The sequence below is a fragment of the Peromyscus maniculatus genome, chromosome 7 (assembly GCF_049852395.1).
Source record: "Peromyscus maniculatus bairdii isolate BWxNUB_F1_BW_parent chromosome 7, HU_Pman_BW_mat_3.1, whole genome shotgun sequence".
In the NCBI taxonomy this organism is placed as follows: Eukaryota; Metazoa; Chordata; class Mammalia; order Rodentia; family Cricetidae; genus Peromyscus; species Peromyscus maniculatus.
The window spans coordinates 106,112,760-106,133,432 of NC_134858.1; the positions used below are offsets into that span (position 1 = coordinate 106,112,760).

The window sequence follows — 20,673 nt, forward strand, 5'->3', positions numbered from 1 at the left end:
CCTGGATTTTCACTTTCTTGAGGGAAAGAAAAACTAACTTTAGAGAGAAGCTAGTCAAGTACAGAGAACTCTGTTCCAGTGGTTGGTACAGTGGTAAGGAAGATGCTGGTACTAGACATGGCCATAGATCAACAGCCCCAGATTTAAAGTAGAAGAATCTGAAATCCGAATTCCTTTGGGGGAAAGCAAAAAAAAAAATTTTTTTTTTTTTTTTTTTTTTTTTTTTTTTTTTTTTTCCCTGAACAGGGTTTCTCTGTGTAGTTTTGGTGCCTGTCCTCGATCTCACTCTGTAGACCAGGCTGTCCTCAAACTTTGAACTCAGAGATCCACCTGCTTCTGCCTCCCAAATGCTGGGATTAAAGGCGTGTGCCACCACTGCCTGGCAAATAAAATATTTAAAAAAATTTTTTTAAACTATCAGGTGTGGTGGTGCATACCTTTAAATTTTAGCACTGGGGAGGTAGAGGCAGACAGATTTCTGAATTCCAGACTAGGCTGATCTACAGAGCTAGTTCCAAGACAGCCAGAGCTACACAGAGAGGACACCCTCCACCCCCGGAAAAAAACAAACAAAAATTATTTTAAATGATTTTTACAACCTGTCAGGAAGACTTTTCCTTTGTACCTTCAGCAGAGAAGTTTTGAAACTAGCATGATCTGGTGTTTGAGGTAAAAACTCTTCTCTTGAGAAGAGAAAGTTTAGGGCTATCTTGGGTGATGTGGGGAAACTCTTTCCTAGGAAAATAAACATAAAAATAAAGCTGGCTCAGAATTTCAGTGTGGCTGATGGACGCCCATGCTCTGTAGATGGATGGATGATGGCAGTGGTCGTGCAGCAGTGTGGATGCATTTAATGCCACTGAGTTGTGCACTTAATGGGTAGAATGCAGACAAAACCCAGACGCTTCCCTCGAGTCAGGATGAGACCCTGAACAGAGCTATGGCTGTGACTGTTTTCTGATCCTCTCCTCTTTGAAGGTTACCAACTGGGTGTGTTGTCATCTTGATGGCTGTGACATGCTGTATCTCTGAGGTAAAAGTCTCAGAGTACTTGGAGTTGTAGGAGAGCTTGTCCACTCAGAATAGTGGCTGGAGGAGACCACAGCTGCATCCCTTAAGGAAGTTTCCCAGCTGCCTGTTACCTTCCGGTAGTGGCATGATGAGACACAGCAGGGACACTGACTCGCCAGATGTTTTGATTCCTTTTCTTGATTTCTGTCTTCTTTCTAGAACAGAACAATAAGCTAAGCGGACTCTGACCATTGGCCTCCCACTAGCCAGGATCAACCTAGCTCTCCTTTTGTGGTCCATGAGCTGCATCGTCTGCCATCAGTGTGCAAACGGCCCCCAACGCAATGTGTGTTTGTCAAACCATGGAAGTGGGGCAGTATGGCAAGAACGCAAGTCGGGCCGGAGACCGAGGAGTCCTCCTGGAGCCCTTCATCCATCAGGTGGGCGGACACAGCAGCATGATGCGGTACGACGATCACACCGTGTGCAAACCTCTCATCTCCCGGGAACAGCGCTTCTATGAGTCTCTCCCTCCTGAAATGAAGGAATTCACCCCTGAGTACAAAGGTCAGTCAATGGTCCTTTCTGTGAGCCTAGCAATCTTTGACAGGCTTTGGGCTCAGTTGTCCTTGTCTTGTTTGCCCTGTGATGTGTTGGTAGTTCTCTGTTATCTCAATTCTGTTAGGCAAGATTAGAAACTGAAATTCTCAGGAAGGTTTTTAGATTGTGAAAATTGATTTAATTGATAGTAAAGCTGAGAAAGAGTCACAGCAAGACCACCATTGACAGAGAAAGGCTGTTGTCAAGGAGTCCCTGTTTGCCACACAAATCTGGGGGGAAAGGGACAGTCTTTGGTCCCTGGGGAGGATACAGGGGTACTTTCCAGGCTTTAAAGTAATTGGACAGCTGGCAAGGGCATGGTGCGGTGCTGTGTCTGTGTGCTGGAGAAATGTGTTTATGGAATATTGTGTTTATGGAATATTCTGATGCTCTGAAGTTTTAACATGTGAAACTGTTTTAAGATGAGAGCTAATTTTAGCTGGGTAGTAGTGGCACATACCTTTAATCCCAGCACTCAGGAAGCAGAGGCAGGAGATCTCTGTGAGGTCGAGGCCAACCTGGACTACAGAACGAATTCCAGGACAGGCACCAAAGCTTCAGAGAAACCCTGTCTTGGGAAAAAAAAAAAAGGTAAGAGCTAATTTTATCAAACAGAAAGAACTCTGTGACTATTGGAGTCAGGCCACTTTAGCATCTGATTTATTAATAATTTATTTATTTAAATCTTGGCATGATTAGACACTGGGCTGCCTGGGAATTGAACCCGGGTCTCTGTAACATCAGTCAGTGCTCTTAACACTGAGCTGTCTCTCTTCCTCTTAGAATCTGATCTTTGTATTCTGTATGTATATTAATTACTCTCTGGCCCATTTTTTCTTTTTTCTTTCTTTTTTTTTTAAGAGAGGGTTCTGTTATTTGTTATGTAGCTCTAAATGTCCTAGAATTCACTATGTAGGCCAGGCTGACCTTGAACTCACAGAGATCCACCTGCCTCTGCCTCCTGAATGCCAGGATCAAAGGCGTGTATCACTATACTTGGCCTATCCAGTTGTCTTAGTCGGTGTTCTATTACTGTGAAGAGACCATGGCCACTGCAACTCTTATAACGGAAAGCATTTAACTGGGGATGACTCACAGTTTCAGAGGTTCAGTCCTTTATCATCATGGTGGGACATGGAGGTGTGCTGACAGACAGGGTACGCTGCTCCACACCACCTGATCAGTCTTCACCACCCAAGAGAGCTCGACCCCCTTTCTCCTCCCTTTTAAGCACTGCCTCTATCAGGCTAGATACCAGACCAGATATCAGGCAGGAGAAAGGGGGATGTGCTCTCTTTGGGTGATGAAGGTGTCACAAAGCAGTGTGTGATTGGTCCCCAGCTTTCCAAGGACTCTGCAACTAGATTTACCTTATCCTGTATCAGTGAGTCTGTTTTCCCCATAGAACCCCTTAATAAATTGATAGATATAGACCATTGAGGCTCTCGTCGTTACAGGAGTGTGTGTGTTTGTATATGTATATGCATACCAGTGTGTGTGTGTGTGTGTGTGTGTGTGTGTGTGTGTGCTTACCAATGGGTGTTGTGTATCTCTGAACTAATAGGTGTTTGTGGGACTCCTGTTTGTGGGACTCCAGGCTTGTTATGTGGGTGCTGAGATCTGAACTTTGATCCTCCTGATGTACAGTAGACACTTAATTGCTAAGCTATCTCTTCCAGTCCTTGTAATATTGTTTAAAATTATAGGCTGGAGAGATGGCTTAGTGAGTATGAGCATGGGCTGCTCTTGCAGACACCTAGATTTGGTTCCCAGCTTCCACATGGCAGCTCACAACTGCCTGTAACTCCAGTTCCAGGGGATTTAATGTTACTCTTTTAAGTACTGCATGCATTGGGTGTACTTAAATACATAAATACATGTAGTCAAAACATTCATACACATAAAAGTGAATATGTCTTTCAAAAATTAAACAATTATGATTTTAATCATGTTAACATATTTTATTTAGGGAAATTTCAATTTAGAGCAAGCCAAGTAAGAGTTGAGTTTTGATTTTGATTTTTTTTTTCTTTTTCTTTTTTCTTTTGGTTTTTTGAGACAGGATTTCTCTGTGTAGCCCTGGCTGTCTGGGAACTTATTCTGTAGACCAGGCTAGCCTTGAACTCACAGAGATCTATCTGCTTCTGCCTCTCGAGTGCTGGGATTAAAGGTGTTTGCCACTACCACCTGGCTGACTTTTGATTCTTTAACTCTGAAAAACTATTATGGGAAAACACATAATATAAAGTTTACCATTTTAATGTATAATTTAATGGCATTAATTACATTCACAAGGTTGTGTAGCTATAACAACTGTTCATTGTGAAACAAATACTCTCAGAACATACTAAATAAAAACCTCCCTGTTCTGCCTGTAACTGAGCCCTGGTAACCTTGAGTCTACTTTCTTTATCTACAGAATAATGTAGCTATTTCATAGAAATGAAATTGCACACTTTCTGTCATTTTGTACCTGGCTAATTTTACTTAGTGTGTATTTACGGTCCATCTATTCCACAGTATGTGTGTGAGTTGCACATGGGGCTAGAGTTGTAGCTCAGTGGTAGAGTGCTTGTGTAACGTGAGTGAGGTCCTAGGTTAGATTCCCAGGGCCACAAATAAAACAGAATTTAAAAGCAAAACAAAACTCATGTACCATGGTATACATGCAGAAGACAGAGGGCGGCTTGCTTTCAGGAATGGCTTCTCTCCTGCCACTGTGTGGGCTCCAGGGATGCACTCATGCCATCAGACTGACCACAGGTTCCTTTACCCACTGAGCCATTGCAGGCCCTCTTAAAATGTTTTAATAAGAGCTGGAGAGATGGCTTGGTGGTTAAGAGTGCTTGTTGCTCTTTTTTTTTTTTTTCGAGACAGGGTTTCTCTTGTGTAGCTTTGCGCCTTTCCTGGAACTCACTTGGTAGCCCAGGCTGGCCTCGAACTCACAGAGATCCGCCTGGCTCTGCCTCCCGAGTGCTGGGATTAAAGGCGTGCGCCACCACCGCCGGCACTTGTTGCTCTTTTAGAGGACCCAGGTTCAATTCCCAGCACCCACGAGGAGGCTATAAACATCTGTAACTCCAGTTTCAGAAGATCTGACATCTGTGGGTACTGCATGCATGTGGTGCATGAACATGCACTCAGGCACAAACACATACATACATAAAATAAAAATTAAAGAATGGCGGGTTAGTAACATTCATGTTGCTTCCTTCTTTTGGCTGTTGTGACTAATGCCGCTGCGTACAAAGCTCTGAGTCCTCTGTTCAGTTCTGATGTTCATACTTAAGATTTTATGGCAATTCTGTGTTTACCTTTTCTGTTTTGTTTTGTTTTTTACAGTACTGGGGAGTGATCCTCGGGCTGTGAATGACTAGGCAAGCACTCCACCACTGAATCCTATTTCTATTCCTTTGTTTTTTGAGAATGCTAGGAAGCATTCTACCCACTGATCTCCAGAGCCTGTTTTTTGATTGGTAAAAAGAGTCAAGGCAGTTTTTAGAGAGCTCTGGCTTGGGTTTTTATGGAGGTGTTTTGTTTTTACCCTGTGTTTACTTGTACTTGGGATTGTGTTTCCTCTTGTCCACAGCTCTTCTAGAACATCCCTCAATGCTAAATGTGCTAAATGCTGTGCTCTGGAGGTATCTTCATTTGCAGTTACAGACCCTCATCTAGTTTCTTCACTTCTTGCAATCTATAATTGTTTTGTATATGTTTATTTACTTGTCAAAAGCAAAAGCTAAAGATAGATATGGAAGGAAGTGTGTTTCTCATGATGGAGGCATCTGTGGCTACCTTTGTACACAGTGATGAAACAACACCTCCCTTGATACCAAGGACTGAGACAAGCTTGTCTCCACCCCTCCATTCCTAGTCAGCACTTTGCTGGGAGTTCTAGCCTGTGCAGATACATCTGAGTTGGAAAGGAAAACATAAAATTGCATTTTCAGTGAGCATAGAACTCTTTCTTCAGCTAAACTATTACTTGAACAAAGGATTCAGAGAATTGATGTCGCAGAATTTTCTTAGGGAATTCCTTGAAGATATATTCTAGCCACCCAAAGAATAAATCAAGATGGGAAAATAGAGGCTGATAGAATGGTTCTTCTCTGGAAGTGTGTGACAGTGCTGGGAACAGTCAAGGGTCGAGTGTGCGGGAACTCCCAGAGGTAAGACTGCACCGGAGGGTGTTCAACCTTGACCCAGTTCCAAAGACAGTGGTGACAGCTTGCCAGAGAGACAGTCATGTAATATACACAGACAGGTTGTGCATGGGAAACCCTCTGAGGCAAGAGTTTGAGCAATATGTACGATGTGAAGAGGAAATAATCCATTCCTGTGATTTGGAAGGAGTTTTCTTCTAATAGGCCCCAGAGACTGGTGCAGTGCTGGCCTAGAGAAGGAAATGAGTGGACGAGAACACTCTTGGTCTGGCATATTGACATGTTTGTAAGCGCATCTCTTCGCTCATTACAGACTACAGAGCCGGTTGTACACAGCAAGAGGGTAAAAGTAGAGTGTCCTGGGTGGACCCTAGGTGCGATATGGAAATTAGACAGAGAGTTGCTTTATTGTTGGTTTTTCGTTTTTAAAAAACTTCTTGATTAGATTTCTGGGTATTGTTTCTGTTTTATCTCTTTTGGTAATCATCTGGAACAAACTAATTTGGTTGACAAATAGAACAGGAGCTAGAGAATTGGCTTAGCAGTTAAGAGTACTTCCTGTTCTTGCTAAGAACCCAGGTTTGGTTCCTGTTCTTTACATGAAGGCTCTCGACCACTTGTAACTCCAGTTCCAGGGATCTGATGTCCTTGCCTGGCTTTGTGTGCAACACCTGCGTACATGCAGGCGAAACACTTGTGCACACTAAAAGTGAGAGTAGAAGCTGGCTGTGGTGGCGCACACCTTTGATACTAGCACCTGGGAGGCAGAAGCAGGTGGGTCTCTGTGATCTGTGATTTGGAAGAGGCCAGGGTTACATGGTGAGGTTAAAGACGTGGTCGAGCACACCTGTAACCCTAGCACTTGGAAAGTTGATGCAGGAAGAAGAACAGTTTAAGGTCATCATCCACTTCATAGTGAGTTTGAGGTCCACCTGGGCTACCCAACAAAAATAAACAAATGGAGAGAACAAATTTGTCCATGGGATATAGTAGGGAAATAGAGGAAGGCATTTCCCCTTGGAGATTCCAGGGTAGAAGCTGTGTATGGGAAGCTAGGAAAGCACTGTGCTCAGTATGGGACGAAAGGACTTGATATGAGCACTGTCTTGGAGATAGTTTGTTGGATATGATAAGATAAAAAGGGAGACTACTGAATCTACTTTTTAAAAGGAACTACTTGGGCTGGAGAGATGGCTCAGAGGTTAAGAACACTGGCTGTTCTTCCAGAGGTTCTGAGTTCAATTCCCAGCAACCACATGATGGCTCACAACCATCTGTAATGAGATCTGGTGCCCTCTCCTGGCGTGCAGGCATACATGCAGGCAGAATGTTATATACATAACAAATAAATAAATCTCTTAAAAAAAATAAAAGGAACTACTTGTTTTACATAGGATAAGTAATGAAAATTTTTTGTCTGAGTTTATCAAATGTTAATGGACTAGACCGTTTGTTTCTTTGAATGACATGTCAGGCAGAAGGAAAACAGATGCAGTGATGTCACTGACATGAGATGGGATCATCTCAAAGCTGTTGAAAAGAAGGAGGGTTACATTTGTTTCATAAAGTATCTTCTGAAAAAATTTTTTTTTCCTTTTGAGACGGGATTTCTTTGTGTGGTCATGGCTGTTCTAGAACTCACTCTGTAGACCAAGCCAGCCTCGAATTCACAGAGATCTACCTGCCTTTGCCTTTTTGCCTTTGAAAAAAGTTTCATTTTATGTTATGTGCATGAGTGTTTGCGGTATGTCTGTGTACCACCTGCATCCCTGGTGCCTGTGGAGCCAGACGAGGGCATCCGATCCCCTGGAGCCAGAGTTAACAGACAGTTGTGAGCCACCGTGCGGGAACTGAGCCTGGATCCTCTGCAGGAGCAACAAATGCTCTTGACTGCTGAGCCATGTCCCTGTCCCCTAGAGTGTCATATTTGTCTGGTTTGATGGCACCTGGAGAAGATTCTTTGTGAGTGGTACAGAAATCATTCACTGAAAGCCGAAGGGAGAAGTAAGAATAGAAAATAATTAGAGATTTATCCTCAAAGGTAAGCAGCAGATTGAGGGTGAAGATGGCTGTCTGTCTTTGCAAAATGGATGTCTGCTGGCTATTATCCCTGTTGATTCACAGCTGGGTCAGGACAGGTGCTGTCCATGTGCTGTGGGGAGAAGCAGGAGCAGATACGGACCCCACCAGTGTTGATATTTGTTAATCAGCTGCTTTTTCTCCAACAGGCGTGGTTTCTGTCTGTTTTGAGGGAGACAGTGATGGTTATATCAACTTGGTAGCCTACCCTTACGTGGAGAGTGAGACCGTAGAGCAAGATGACACACCAGAACGGGAGCAACCTCGACGGAAACACTCCCGCCGGAGCCTGCATCGCTCAGGCAGTGGGAGTGACCACAAGGAGGAGAAAGCCAGCCTGTCCTTTGAGACCTCAGAGAGGTAAGAGGACAGCATGCAGAGCTGTTGGCACATGCTGCATCCTAATGCCACACACACAGGACAGTGGTGGAGTCCTGACACGTGGTGAGAAAGCAGTTCTCAACAGCAGGGTGGTGGTGGGGTAGGGCTGGCTGGTGTTCGTGGGGCCACTCCCACAGGTATGTCCCACCACCCCAGTGAGTTCCTTCTGAGTATGGCTAAACCCAGCTAAGAGAGATGGGAGCTCTGTCAGTCCTTCAGAAGCAGGGACACCCTGTGCTCATGGCCATAGGTCATTTAGCTTTCTTTTAAGTCTCATGCTCAGAAGTCATAAGTTGAATTGCACTGATTAGTTACTTTCTTACCTATAGGATGTCTGAGCATGGAGTAGTGATAGTTCATATAAACTAGAGTACCCTAGTGGGTTTTGTTCACACTGAGAATCTGATATCTTTTTCTTGCTCCTAAGATTTACATTGGGTATTATTTTTCTCAAGATTGTTTCTCTTTCTTCTCTCTCTCTCTCTCTCTCTCTCTCTCTCTCTCTTGGTTTTTCAAGACAGGGTTTTACAGCATTGGCTATCCTGGAACTTGCTCTGAAGACCAGGCTGGCCTCAAACTCACAGAAATCTGCCTGCCTCTGCTCCCCAGTGCTGGGATTAAAGGCGTGCGCCACTGCTGCTGGGCAGGATTGTGTCTCTTGATATTCCATGCAGGCATTAGTTAATTTTTAATGAGTTGAGTATAATTGAAGTTGATAATCGAAGCCGATTGTAATCACACCACTCACCAAGCTGAGGCAGGAGGATCATTGCATGTTTGAACACAGCCTGTGCTGAGTAACAAATTTCAGATTAGCCTGGGCTACATAGTGAGACCTTGGGGGAGAAAAAAAAGTGGGGTTAAGAATGCTTCCTGCACTTCAGGAGGACCCAAGTTCAGTTCCCAGCACCCTTACAACTGCTTTTAACTCCAACTTTGGGGCTTTCAATGTCTTCTGGTCTCTGCAGGCACCTCCACATACATGGCGTACACAGGCATATATTAAAAAAAAAGTTGGCAGGTGTGGTGACACATGACTTTAATCCCAGCACTTGGAAGGCAAAAGCAGGCAGATTTCTGTGAGTTCAAGGCTAGCCTGGTTTACATAGAGTTCCTGGTCAGTCAGTGATAAGTAGTAAGACCTTGTCTCTAGATAGATAGATAGGTAGGTAGGTAGGTAGGTAGGTAGATAGATAGATAGATAGATAGATAGATAGATAGATAGATAGATAGATATGCGCGCGCGCGCGCGCACACACACACACACACACACATCCATGTTGTCAGTACTGTTTTGTTGTTAGACAAGCTTCACTATGTACTTTGGCTGGCATAGAATTCACATGTAGACTAGGCTTGTCTCAAACATGGTAATCTCCTATCTTTACCTCTCAAATGCTGGGATCACAGGAGTGTGCCACCATGCCCAACCATGTGTTCCTTTCTGAATATTTCATCCTATAGATACACCATCTTTTGTTTTCTCCATTCATCAGGTTGTGATGAACATGTAAGGGAGGCTGTACCTGTAGGAGTGGTCCACGAACACTGGCCATCCTCCACCCCTGTTGTTGAAAGCTTTCTATGTATCTCTCTATAGATACAGATATATGGAGTTTTCTGTGTATATTTACATCGATAGAGACAGATAGACATAGAGATGTTCACAGGGATGTGGAGAAATTGGAACCTCCTACATTGCTTGTGGGGAGGGTTGCAAATGGTACCGTCTTAAATTTCTGTTCCTCCTGTCCCCGCCTCCCTAGTGCTGGGATTACAGGCATTTACGGCCATGCCTGGTTTACGTAGTATTGAGGAGAGAACTTGGGGCTTTCTTGCATGCCAAACATAGACTCTACTAACCAAGCTACATCCCTAGCCATAAGGAAGGTTTTTGTTTTTCGTTTTGTTTTTGTTTTTTTAAAGATGTATATGAGTGCTCTATCTACATGTATACCTGCAATACAGAAGAGGGCATCAGATCCCATTACAGGGGCTTGTGAGCCACCATGTGGTTGCTTGGAATTGAATTCAGGACCTCTGGAAGAGCAGGCAGTGCTCTTAACTGCTAAGCCATATCTCCAACCCCATAGGGAAGTTTTTTAGATGGGACAGTAAACTTTTCACCCCTGGCATCAGATCACTTCTCTGGAACATGCTGCCCACATGAGCTCCCAGAGGCTTGTTCAGGGTCCAGAGCAGTCCCCTCTCCTCACTTAGGCATTAAGAGGTCCTGTTCATGTTACTACTGAAACTTGTGGGCTTGTTCCTCCCCCGTCCTTTAGGCTAAGTCTTCATCTACATTGCAAGGAGAGGGCTGCACCCCCACACCTTAGTTAAGATGCATGTCTTGGTGTTGGATATTCTGAGGGCTTCTGCCTGCAAGAGCACTTCCTTTACTTCGTCTCCATCATCCACAAGGGGCCTCCTCTTGACTGACAACTGGAGGACCTAACTTGGGCATTTGGGAGACAGACATTCCAGTCAGTAGGTAGTGACTGATGATTCTCTTTTAGCAGAGGGGGAATTGTTTTGTTTTTCAAGGCGACAGCCTTTATGAATCATGGTGAAAAGCTAGTGAATGTAGATTAGCTTTAGGGTCTGCTGTGAAGGTGCCAGCTCTGTCTGCATTGACTAGGTACCTGTCTGGCCTGTTAGCAGAGATTCTGAGTCATACCAAAGGTGGAGATCACTCACCAGGGCCAGGACTATAACTCCAGAGGTAATGCCAAGTCCTACAGGGGCCCCATCCAGACCTGCAACTTGTCTGGGTTTACTTGGCAAGTGATTTCTAAAGTGGACCTGCATCTGCTTCTGGGAAGTTGGGCAAGGGTTGCAGGCATTGTTGGACTCCTGTAGCTGAGTTCAGGAGAACTGAGGTCTTTGCATGGGGGCTTTTAACAACCGTCACCGAGGTATCCCAAATGCTTGGTGCTTAGAAGAGGGGCAGCAGTTTGAGTGCACACTAGACCTGCTGGGTTGTGTGTGTCACAGCACAGGTGGAGAAGAGCATTTCTGGAAAGGAAGGCAGCATTTGAAATTGCAATGGTGCTCTGCCTCTGCTGTATGCCACAGACTTTGTCTACATTCCTAGAGTTTCTGGCTTCACTAGCAGTGCGGCTTTGTGGACTTGTGAGTGTGGAGTTATATTGCCAGGCGTGTCTGGACCTCACTAGGTAGGCTTGAGCTTCTTGAGCCTCCTGCCTCTATCTCCTGTCAGGATTATAGGCATGCACTACTGTAGCAGGAATCTTTTTTTTTTTTTTTAAGATTTATTTATTTATTATGTATACAGAAGAGGGCGCCAGATCTCATTACAGATGGTTGTGAGCCACCATGTGGTTGCTGGGAATTGAACTCAGTACCTCTGGAAGAGCAGTTGGTGCTCTTAACCTCTGAGCCATCTCTCCAGCCCTGTAACAGGTCTTATTAATAAAATCAAACCTGAAGCCAGGTATGGGGGTGAACGCTGGAAGATCAGAGAAGCAGAACAAGCCAGAGCCACCTCACCTCACCAATTCCTCAGCTGCTCCTCTTTCCTCAGACTGGATGCCTCTCAGCTGAACTGCTTCTTGAAAGCCTAAAGCTTAACCAGCTCTAGTTCCTCGTCCTCACGCCTCAAATACCTTTCTGCTTCTGCCATCACTTCCTGGGATTAAAGGCGTGTGTCACCATGCCTGGCTATTTCCAGTGTGGCCTTGAACTCACAGAGATCCAGATGGATCTCTGCCTCCCAAGTGGTAGGATTAAAGGCGTGTATGCCACCATTTTCTGGCCTCTATATCTAGTGGCTGTTCTGTTCTCTGACCCCAGATAAGTTTATTAGGGTGCACAATATTTTGGGGAACACAATATCGCCACACACTACAATGTCTGGTGGGGATCAAGCCCATGACCTTATGCATGGCAGGCAAGCACTCTACTGACTAAGCTACAACCTTAGCCCCTTTTTGAGTGTATATCTAGATGGGAAGTTGCAATCAAGTCATCCTCTTTAACTCCAGGAATTTTTTTTCAGACATTGTTCCCCCATTTGTGTGTGTGTAGGAGGGTGTATGTGCATGTGGGGGTGCATGCATTTGGAAACCAAGGTTGAAATCAGAAATCATTCTCAATCACTCTGCCTTATCCATTGAAGCAACGTCTCTCAGTCAAATTCAGAGCTCACCAGTTCACCAGTGTGGCTTGTCTGGATGCTCATGCTCTTCTGGGAATCCCTTGTGTATTAGTCAGAGTTCTCGAGAGGAATAGAACTGACTACACACACACACACACACACACACACACACACACACACACACACACACACACGGTGGTTTATTAGAATGGCTTACCAGATGTGGTCCAGCTACTCCAACAATGACTTATCTCCCAATAGAAAGTTAGAGACTCCAGTAGTTGTTTAGTCTGTGAGTCTATATGTCTCAGTTAGTCTTCGGTATAAGCCGGAATCCTGAAGAAGTAGGTTCTAATGCCAGTGAAGTAATGAACTTGTCAGCTAGAGTGAGGGCAAACAGGCATAGAGCAAAAGCTTCCTTCTCCCATGTTCTTTATATAGGCTCCCAGCAGATAGTCTGGACCAGATTGAAGGTGGGTCTTCCCACTTAAAATGGTTAAAGAACACTCCCTCACAGATGTACCCAGCTGCTTGGGTTTTAGTTCATTTCAGATGCAGTCAAATTGACAACCAAGAATGGCCATCACACCCTGTCTTTGCCTTCTGAAGGTTGGAATTCCAGCCTAGCTACTGCACTCATCCAGCATAAATAACAGCTCTGGGGTCCAAACTCCAGTTCTCAGGCTTGGGCGGTGAGTGCTTTACCACTGAGCCATCTTTTTGTTTGTTTGTTTGCTTGTTTTTCTAGACAGGGTTTCTTTGTACAGTCCTGACTGTCTTGGAACTAGCTCTGTAGACCAGGCTAAGCCCAGACTCACAGAGATTCTTCTGCCTCTGCTTTCTGAGTGCTGACATTAAAGATGTGTGCCACCACCGCCCGGCTAACCCCTTGAGCCATCTTTACCACCTAGCCAATCCTGGTTTGGTTTGGTTTTTTTTTTTTGCTTTTCGAGACAGGGTTTCTGTGTGTGGCTTTGGAGCCTGTCCTGGGACTTTCTCTGTAGACCAGGATGGCCTTGAACTCAGATCTGCGAGCCTCTTCCTCCCAAGTGCTGGGAGTCAATCCTGTTTTTTAGGTAGGATTTCTCTGGGTTGCTCATGATAGTCTGGTCTTAAACTTCTGTGCTCAAACAGTTCTGCCACATTAGCCTCCTGAGCATCTGGGACTACTGGCATGCTCTGCACCTATCCTGTGGAGACACCAGAGTACTTTGTCAGGGGCTGTAGTAGTTGATATTCGTACTGGCAGCGTACAAAGGAAGGCTCCAGCCTCTTTACATCCTACGTGGCACTTGTTCTAGTTTTTACCTTTTCTTTTAAAGATTTATTTATATCTTTTTTTTCAATTATATGTATATATGTTTGTCTGTGTGTGGGTATGTATGCCTGAGTTTAGATGCCTGCAAAAGATACAGGGGTGTTAGATCTTCCTGGCTCCTGGCACAGTCCAAGCAGTCATGAGCCCCTCATGTTGGTGCTGGGAACCAAGCTCCAGTCCTCTGCAAAAGCTGTAGGTACTCTTAACTACTGAACCATCTCTCCAGTACCTAGTGTTTTCTTGTTTTTCCCAACTGTTCTCCCCCACCCCCACCCCCCATAGGGTCTCTCTGTATCCCTGACTGTCCTGGAACTCACTCTGTAGACCAGGCTAGCCTGAACTCTCAGAGATCTGCCTGCCTCTGCCTCCTGAGTGCTGAGATCAAAGGTGTGAGCCACCACACCTGGCCTTTTTTTTTTTGCTATTTAAATTAAGTACCATTTATTATTGGGTATGTGGGTGTGAGTGTGCCTGTCCCTTATGTGTGCCTAGAGGTCAGAGAACGAGTTTGTGAAGTTGGTTCTTCCCTTCTACCTTATAGATCCTGGGGATCCAGCTTGGGTTGCTAGGTTTGTGTAGCAAGTGCCTTTATCCACTGGCCCATGCTGCCAGGGTCCAGATTTTTCCTTTGATGCTAATTAAATGGGAAGTGTTATCATATGCTATAATTGACATGATTATTTTTCAAGCAGTTTTCTGAGGCCCAGGAGGATAGCTCTTATTCTGTTCACTCACTTTACCTGGGGCCAGTGCCACCTGTAAGTAGGTTCTGAGTGACAGGCTAGGCGTGTTCGAATCTTCTCTGCCTGTGTCCCTAAAGATGACTTCTCTCTCTCTTAGTGGTGTGTGTTCTTCCTTCTTAGCTCCCAGGAGGCAAAGAGTCCAAAGGTGGAGCTACACAGCCACTCCGATGTCCCTTTCCAGATGCTCGACAGCAACAGCGGTCTGAGCTCTGAGAAGATCAGCTACAACCCCTGGAGCCTGCGCTGCCACAAACAGCAGCTGAGCCGGATGCGCTCCGAGTCCAAGGACCGAAAACTCTACAGTATCCTTGGCCACTGATTGGAAACGGGGTGAGAAAATGGCAAGGTCGTTTTGTTCTTCATCTTGTGTTTTGGTCTGGGGACGGAATCTAGGGCTTCATTCCTGCCCAGGCATCTGCTCTACCCTCTTACTCTCAAGACAGGTATGTTTAAGTGTTTTGGTTTTTTTAAATTATCATATATTAGACATAATAGTTTGGGGTTTTTTGGTTTTTTTTTTTTTTTTTTTTTGAGAGCGTTTCTCTGTGTAGTTTTGGTGCCTGTCCTGGATCTCGCTCTGTAGACCAGGCTGGCCTTGAACTCACTGCTGCCCAGTGACATAATAGGTTTTTTTTTTTTTTGGTTTTTTCGAGACAGGGTTTCTCTGTGTAGCTTTGCGCCTTTCCTGGAACTCACTTGGTAGCCCAGGCTGGCCTCGAACTCACAGAGATCCACCTGGCTCTGCCTCCCGAGTGCTGGGATTAAGGGCGTGCGCCACCACTGCCCGGCTCATAATAGGTTTTATTGTGAGATTTTTATATGTGTACATAATGTATTTTGATCCCATGTACCCCTTGTGTTCTCTAGTGTCTCTCCCACTAATCTTCCTCTTCCCAATAGCTCCCCTTCTGCTCCCTGTTGTGTGTCCAGGAAGTTGCACAGGGTTATTTGCAGGAATCTGGGTACCTTACACCACAGGGGTGGGGTGGTGGTGGGGGGAGTCTTTTTCTCCCCTCAACCATTGACTGAGTGTAAAGCCTCAGGGAGATGGCCCTCTGAGCCCCTCTTCCTTCCATGACGTGGTGTTGGTGGACAGGACTGCGCTCACACAGGTGATGATCGCCGTCTCAAGTGTTAGAGCCCGGCCACCATGTCATGTCATGCCTTGTGCCCGCTCGCGCGCTCTCTCTCTCTCTCTCTCTCTCTCTCTCTCTTTTCTTTCTCTTTCTTCTTTTCTTTTCTTTTTTTTTTTTTTTTTTTCCAAGACAGGGTTTCTTTGTGTAGCAACTAACTCTGTAGACCAGGCTAGCCTTGAACAAAGAGATCCACCTGTCTCTGCCTCCCGAGTGCTGGTATTAAAGGAGTGTGCCGGTTGGGCCGCATTGGTGCACGCCTTTAATCCTGGCACTTGAGAGGCAGAGCCAGGCAGATCTCTGTGAGTTCGAGGCCAGCCTGGCCTACAGATCGAGATCCAGCACAGGCACCAAAACTACACAGAGAAACCCTGTATTGAAAAGAAAGGAAAAAAAAAAAAAGGTGTGTGCCACCACTGCCCACCCTTACACTGGTTTTTATTCTTGGACAGCCTCCCGTGTGTGTAGTGAATGTGCTCACCTGCCCATTCTGTTCCCTCGGCCCTCTCCCACTACAACCTGTGCTCTTCCTACCTTCGTTTACCAAACAAAACCACTGAACTTGAGAGAGTGCTGCCATATGCATGGGTGTGGGCTTGTACACTAGATTATGGGTAACTTAGTGGTAGCCATACCCCTGAAGAAAAAGGACTCCCCCTGCCCTAGCAGCCTTGAATCATCAGCAGCCTTCAGCTAGTAGGAAGGCACACCCTCTCCAGTCGATGCTGGAACGCTGATGGGCCAGATCTTGTGCAGGTCTTGTGTATAGGTAACCACAGCTGCTATGAGTTCATGCGTACAACAGCATGTGCCCTTTCCCCTCCCAGGCTGGAATGTTGGCGTGCTCAGTCTTATCCTGATCTTGTGGAGCCTTAAGTCAGGAACAGCAGCTGCTGTGAGGTCATGAATACAGTATCCATGTTATGTTCAGAAGACAGTGTGGTACACACTCCTTGCCCTCCTGATTTTACACTCTTTCCTCCCCTTCTTCCACGACATTCCCTAAACCTTGGAAAGGTGATACACATTCCTTTTATGGCTGGACATTGGTCAGCTTCTTATTCTCACCAGGATAGATTTTAAGTCCAGCATTTCCTGAAAATTCCTGTTGGGAATGTTAGAATTTGATTCCCCCCCCCCCCCCCTTTTTTTTTTCTTTTGTAATAATGCTGCAAAGATGTCTTTCTTACTTCTTAGGTCTGGGTGGCCTTGGTTCACTAATGGTGGCAGGGATGTGGCCGATAGTCTTTGCCTTATTATGTGTATGGTAGGTCTAAAGAATAGGAAATAATAATAAAACTGGGTGTGGTGGAGTGTCTCTGTTCTCTGTAGCTGGAGACAGGAGAACCACAAGTTCAAAGTCATCCTTATGGTCTCCAGGCTGTTTAAGACTATCATGGGATCATGAGAATGTCAAAATAAAGGGATAGGGAGGTACCCAAGTCAGCAAAACATCTGTTATGAAGCCTGATGATCTGAGTTCAGATCCACAGAACTCAAAAAAGGGCCAGGCTTTATCTATCTATTTATCTATCTATCTATCTATCTATCTATCTATCTATCTATCTATCTATCTATCTATCTATCTTTTTATTTATTATTTTTTGGTGCCTGTAATCACAGTGCTGAGAGGGTAGAGCCAGAGATGGATAGATACCTCAAGTCCATTGGCTAGCCAGCTTAGCTTGATCAGTGAGCTTCAAGTTCAGTGAGAAATCCTGTCTCAAAAATTAAAGGTAGCCGGGCGGTGGTGGCCACGCCTTTAATCCCAGCCCTGGGGAGGCAGAGCCAGGTGGATCTCTGTGAGTTCGAGGCCAGCCTGGTCTCCAAAGTGAGTTCCAGGAAAAGGTGCAAAGCTACACAGAGAAACCCTGTCTCGAAAAAACCAAAACAAAACAAAACAAAATTAAAGGTAGAGTGCAATTAAGCAAAGATACCTGATGTTGACCTCTGCCCTCCACACATGTGTACCCACATACCTACATCCATCAAGTATATATACCACACATACAACGTCACATACACACCCCAACATTTAAAAATACTAATCAGTAGGTGTCTTGTATACATACTATGGAAAATTATATAGGTCATAGTTGTGCAAGGAATTTGTTTATTTATTTTTGAGACAGGTTCTCTACATAGCCCTGGTTGGCCCTGAACTCACAGAGATCTGCCTGTCTTTGCTTCCCAAGTGCTGGGATTAAAGGTGTGCACCACCATGCCAGGCTGAATTTTTTTTTAATTTAATTTCATGTGTATGAATATTCTGCTTGTAGGTATGTATGTCTGTGCACCATGTGTCTGCCAGGTCCTGTGGAGGTCAGAAGAGGGCTTCAGATCCCCGGAACTGGAGTTAGAGATGGTTCTGAGCTACCGTGTAGGTGCTGGGAATTGAACCCAGGTCTTCTGCAAAAGCAACAAGTGCTCTAAACTGTTCAGTCACCTCTTCAGCACCCAGGAATGAAATTCTGATGTATGACATGAATGAATCTTAAAAGCATTTTACTAAGCCTAACATAAAAGGATTAATGCTGGAAGATTCTAGTAAATGAGCTGCCTCCAATAGACAAATTCCTAGACACAGAAAGTGGAGGTTTCCTGGAGAGTAGAAAGGGCAGATGGAGAGTGAGTGTTCAGTGCATAGATTCAGCATGGGGAGGTGGACAGTGGTGATGGCCTGCCTGCCTCTGCCTCCAGAGTGCTGGCATTAAGGAAAGGGGTGCCCCACTATGCCCAGCCCCAATCTTTTTAATTATTATTATTATTATTTTTATTTTTATTTATTTATTTTTTTTTTTGAGACAGGATCTGACTGTGTAGTCCTGGGCCATCCTGGAACTCACTGTGTAGACCAGGCTGGCCTCAGACTCACAGAGATCCATCTGCCTGTGTCTTGTAAGTGTGGATGTTGGGATTAAAGGCCTGTGCGACTTTCCCCACCCCCGCCTCTAAGATTGTATGTGATGTATATTCCACCAAAATTGGTTGAAGCCAGTAGTTTGAAACGGCCACGTCGGACTTTGTGAGGCACATAGAGTTGACAGTGGACCAGAATGCCACTCTAGATTTGAAAATGTATTTGTTACATCCTGACAGCAGTTTCCCGTCTCTCTTCTCCTTCCATTCCCTTCTCCCCTCTGCTCCCCCACTCCTCCTCTGTTTCTGTGCAGAAAGGGGCTGGTCTCCCCTGGCATCACAAAGCATAGCTCACCTAGTTGCAGTGAGACTGAGCGCCTCCCCTTGTATTAAGGCTGGGCAAAGCAACCCAGAATGAGGAGCAGGTTCCCCAAAGCCAGCCAGAATGCCGCTTTTCTAGAACATTTCCATTTTGCCTTCCTGGGTGGAGCTGACAGTGAGTCTGGTTGTCATCCTTGACTCTGGCCCAGAGTTCCTCCTGCTGGAGAACGTGGTGCATCACTTCAAGTACCCCTGTGTGCTGGACCTGAAGATGGGTACCCGGCAGCATGGAGATGATGCGTCAGCCGAGAAGGCAGCCCGGCAGATGCGGAAGTGTGAGCAGAGCACGTCTGCCACGCTGGGGGTCAGGGTCTGTGGCATGCAGGTGAGTCGCCGCTGGCGGGAGCCCGGGGCTGCAGAGTGCATGTTTAGCTTGTGTCCATACCTGCCTGACACCCGTGTCGTCCTGGCCTGCACTGTTCCAGAATCTCTGAAAGGGTGAGTCACCCACAGGGTGCTGAGTGTGTCTTTACAAGTGGGTTCGTCGAGCCCCGCTCCCCTCACTTGACTGAGATTGAGCTCCCTGTGCAGGGTCATTGAGAGAGCCTGTTGCCTTGTCACCGGGAAGGCAGACTTGTCTGTCAGCAGTGCATTCCTAGTCAGAGGTAGCCGGGCCCTGGGACAGCTTGGAGGCAGCCTTCTAAAGTGATGGCTATAGGCCTGGTGTTGGCTTTCACAGCTCCAGGACGGGAAAACCTGGGGTGAATGTGGCCTCCCTGCTCCAGTAGGAGGAGCTGAAGAGCTCAGGTTGGTCAGAGTGCCTCGCAGACTGCTTTGTTTGTTCATTTGGTCGGGGGTTTTGTTTTTTTGTTTTTGTATTTTTTTGCTTGGGGACACTTGGTGGCCATCAAACCTTCCTGGTACTCAACCCGGTCTTGTCTCCTGGGGTTTCAGGTCTACCAGCTGGACACAGGTCATTACCTCTGCAGGAACAAGTACTATGGTCGTGGACTCTCCATTGAAGGCTTCCGCAATGCGCTGTATCAATACCTGCACAACGGCCTGGACCTGCGCCGTGACCTCTTTGAGCCTATCCTGAGCAAACTCCGGGGCCTCAAGGCCGTGCTGGAGCGGCAGGCCTCCTACCGCTTCTACTCCAGCTCTCTGCTCGTCATCTATGACGGCAAGGAGTGCCGCTCGGAGCTCCGGCTCAAGCACGTGGACATGGGGCTCCCGGAGGCGCCACCACCCTGTGGCCCCAGCACCAGCCCTAGCGGCACCAACCTTGAGGCTGGCCCCTCTTCTCCGCCCAAGGTGGACGTCCGCATGATCGACTTTGCACACAGCACATTCAAGGGCTTCCGGGATGACCCCACTGTTCACGACGGGCCGGACAGAGGCTACGTGTTTGGTTTGGAGAATCTTATCAGCATCATGGAACAGATGCGGGACGAGAACCAGTAGGGCCAGTTCTGGGCCCTAAGACCCGTTCCTCTCCACCCACAGGCAGGGACCATTGCTCTGAACTTGCTGTGAGGACACACTGACTTGCTTTTAAAGGGTTATATTTCTCTTTGGTGTAAACTAAAAGAAATGTTTTTAGCTGTAGCCTGGAATCCATACATATATATATATATATATATATACATATATATATAAAAGTAAAGGAGGGCAGAACATCCGTCCTCCCAGCCAGGCTCCTTAGCTCTGTGGCTCTGCTGTGTCCAGGCTGACTCAGGAAGGAAGAGGTAACCCCAGTGGGCTCGGCAGCAGAGACAGATGCCTTTGAACTTTGGTCCCCTTGCCTAAGGTTTTTGGGATCTGTGGTTATAGGGCTCTGCTGATTGTGAGGTGAAGCCCTTGGCTGGCACAGGGTCTCTCCATGCTACTCATCCCTTACTTCCCAGAATTGGGGAAGGTTAAGTGCCCGTGTCTTGGGGACCTTTCT

At 46.0% G+C, this 20,673-nt stretch overlaps 2 protein-coding genes across 8 annotated transcripts in view; both read left to right on the forward strand.

Moving 5' to 3' along the window:
• Positions 1-1,372, forward strand: part of Cdhr4 (cadherin related family member 4) — a 35,017-nt gene extending 33,645 nt beyond the window's left edge. For 4 of the 7 annotated variants that reach the window (XM_076575505.1, XM_076575506.1, XM_076575500.1 and 1 more), the window contains one exon: positions 1,231-1,372. In XM_076575505.1, the coding sequence (XP_076431620.1) occupies positions 1,231-1,248 (18 nt within the window). In that variant the 3' untranslated portion in view covers positions 1,249-1,372. The remainder of the gene's footprint in view (positions 1-1,230) is intronic. The other 3 variants (XM_076575503.1, XM_076575502.1, XM_076575504.1) reach the window with 2 other exon arrangements.
• Positions 1,356-20,333, forward strand: Ip6k1 (inositol hexakisphosphate kinase 1). Its single transcript, XM_015997033.3, has 5 exons — positions 1,356-1,578; positions 8,003-8,213; positions 14,533-14,714; positions 18,935-19,110; positions 19,680-20,333. Exons 1-5 carry the CDS (start codon positions 1,356-1,358, stop codon positions 20,187-20,189), a joined length of 1,302 nt encoding a protein of 433 aa, XP_015852519.1. The 3' UTR covers positions 20,190-20,333.
• Positions 20,334-20,673: the final 340 nt, after the last annotated feature.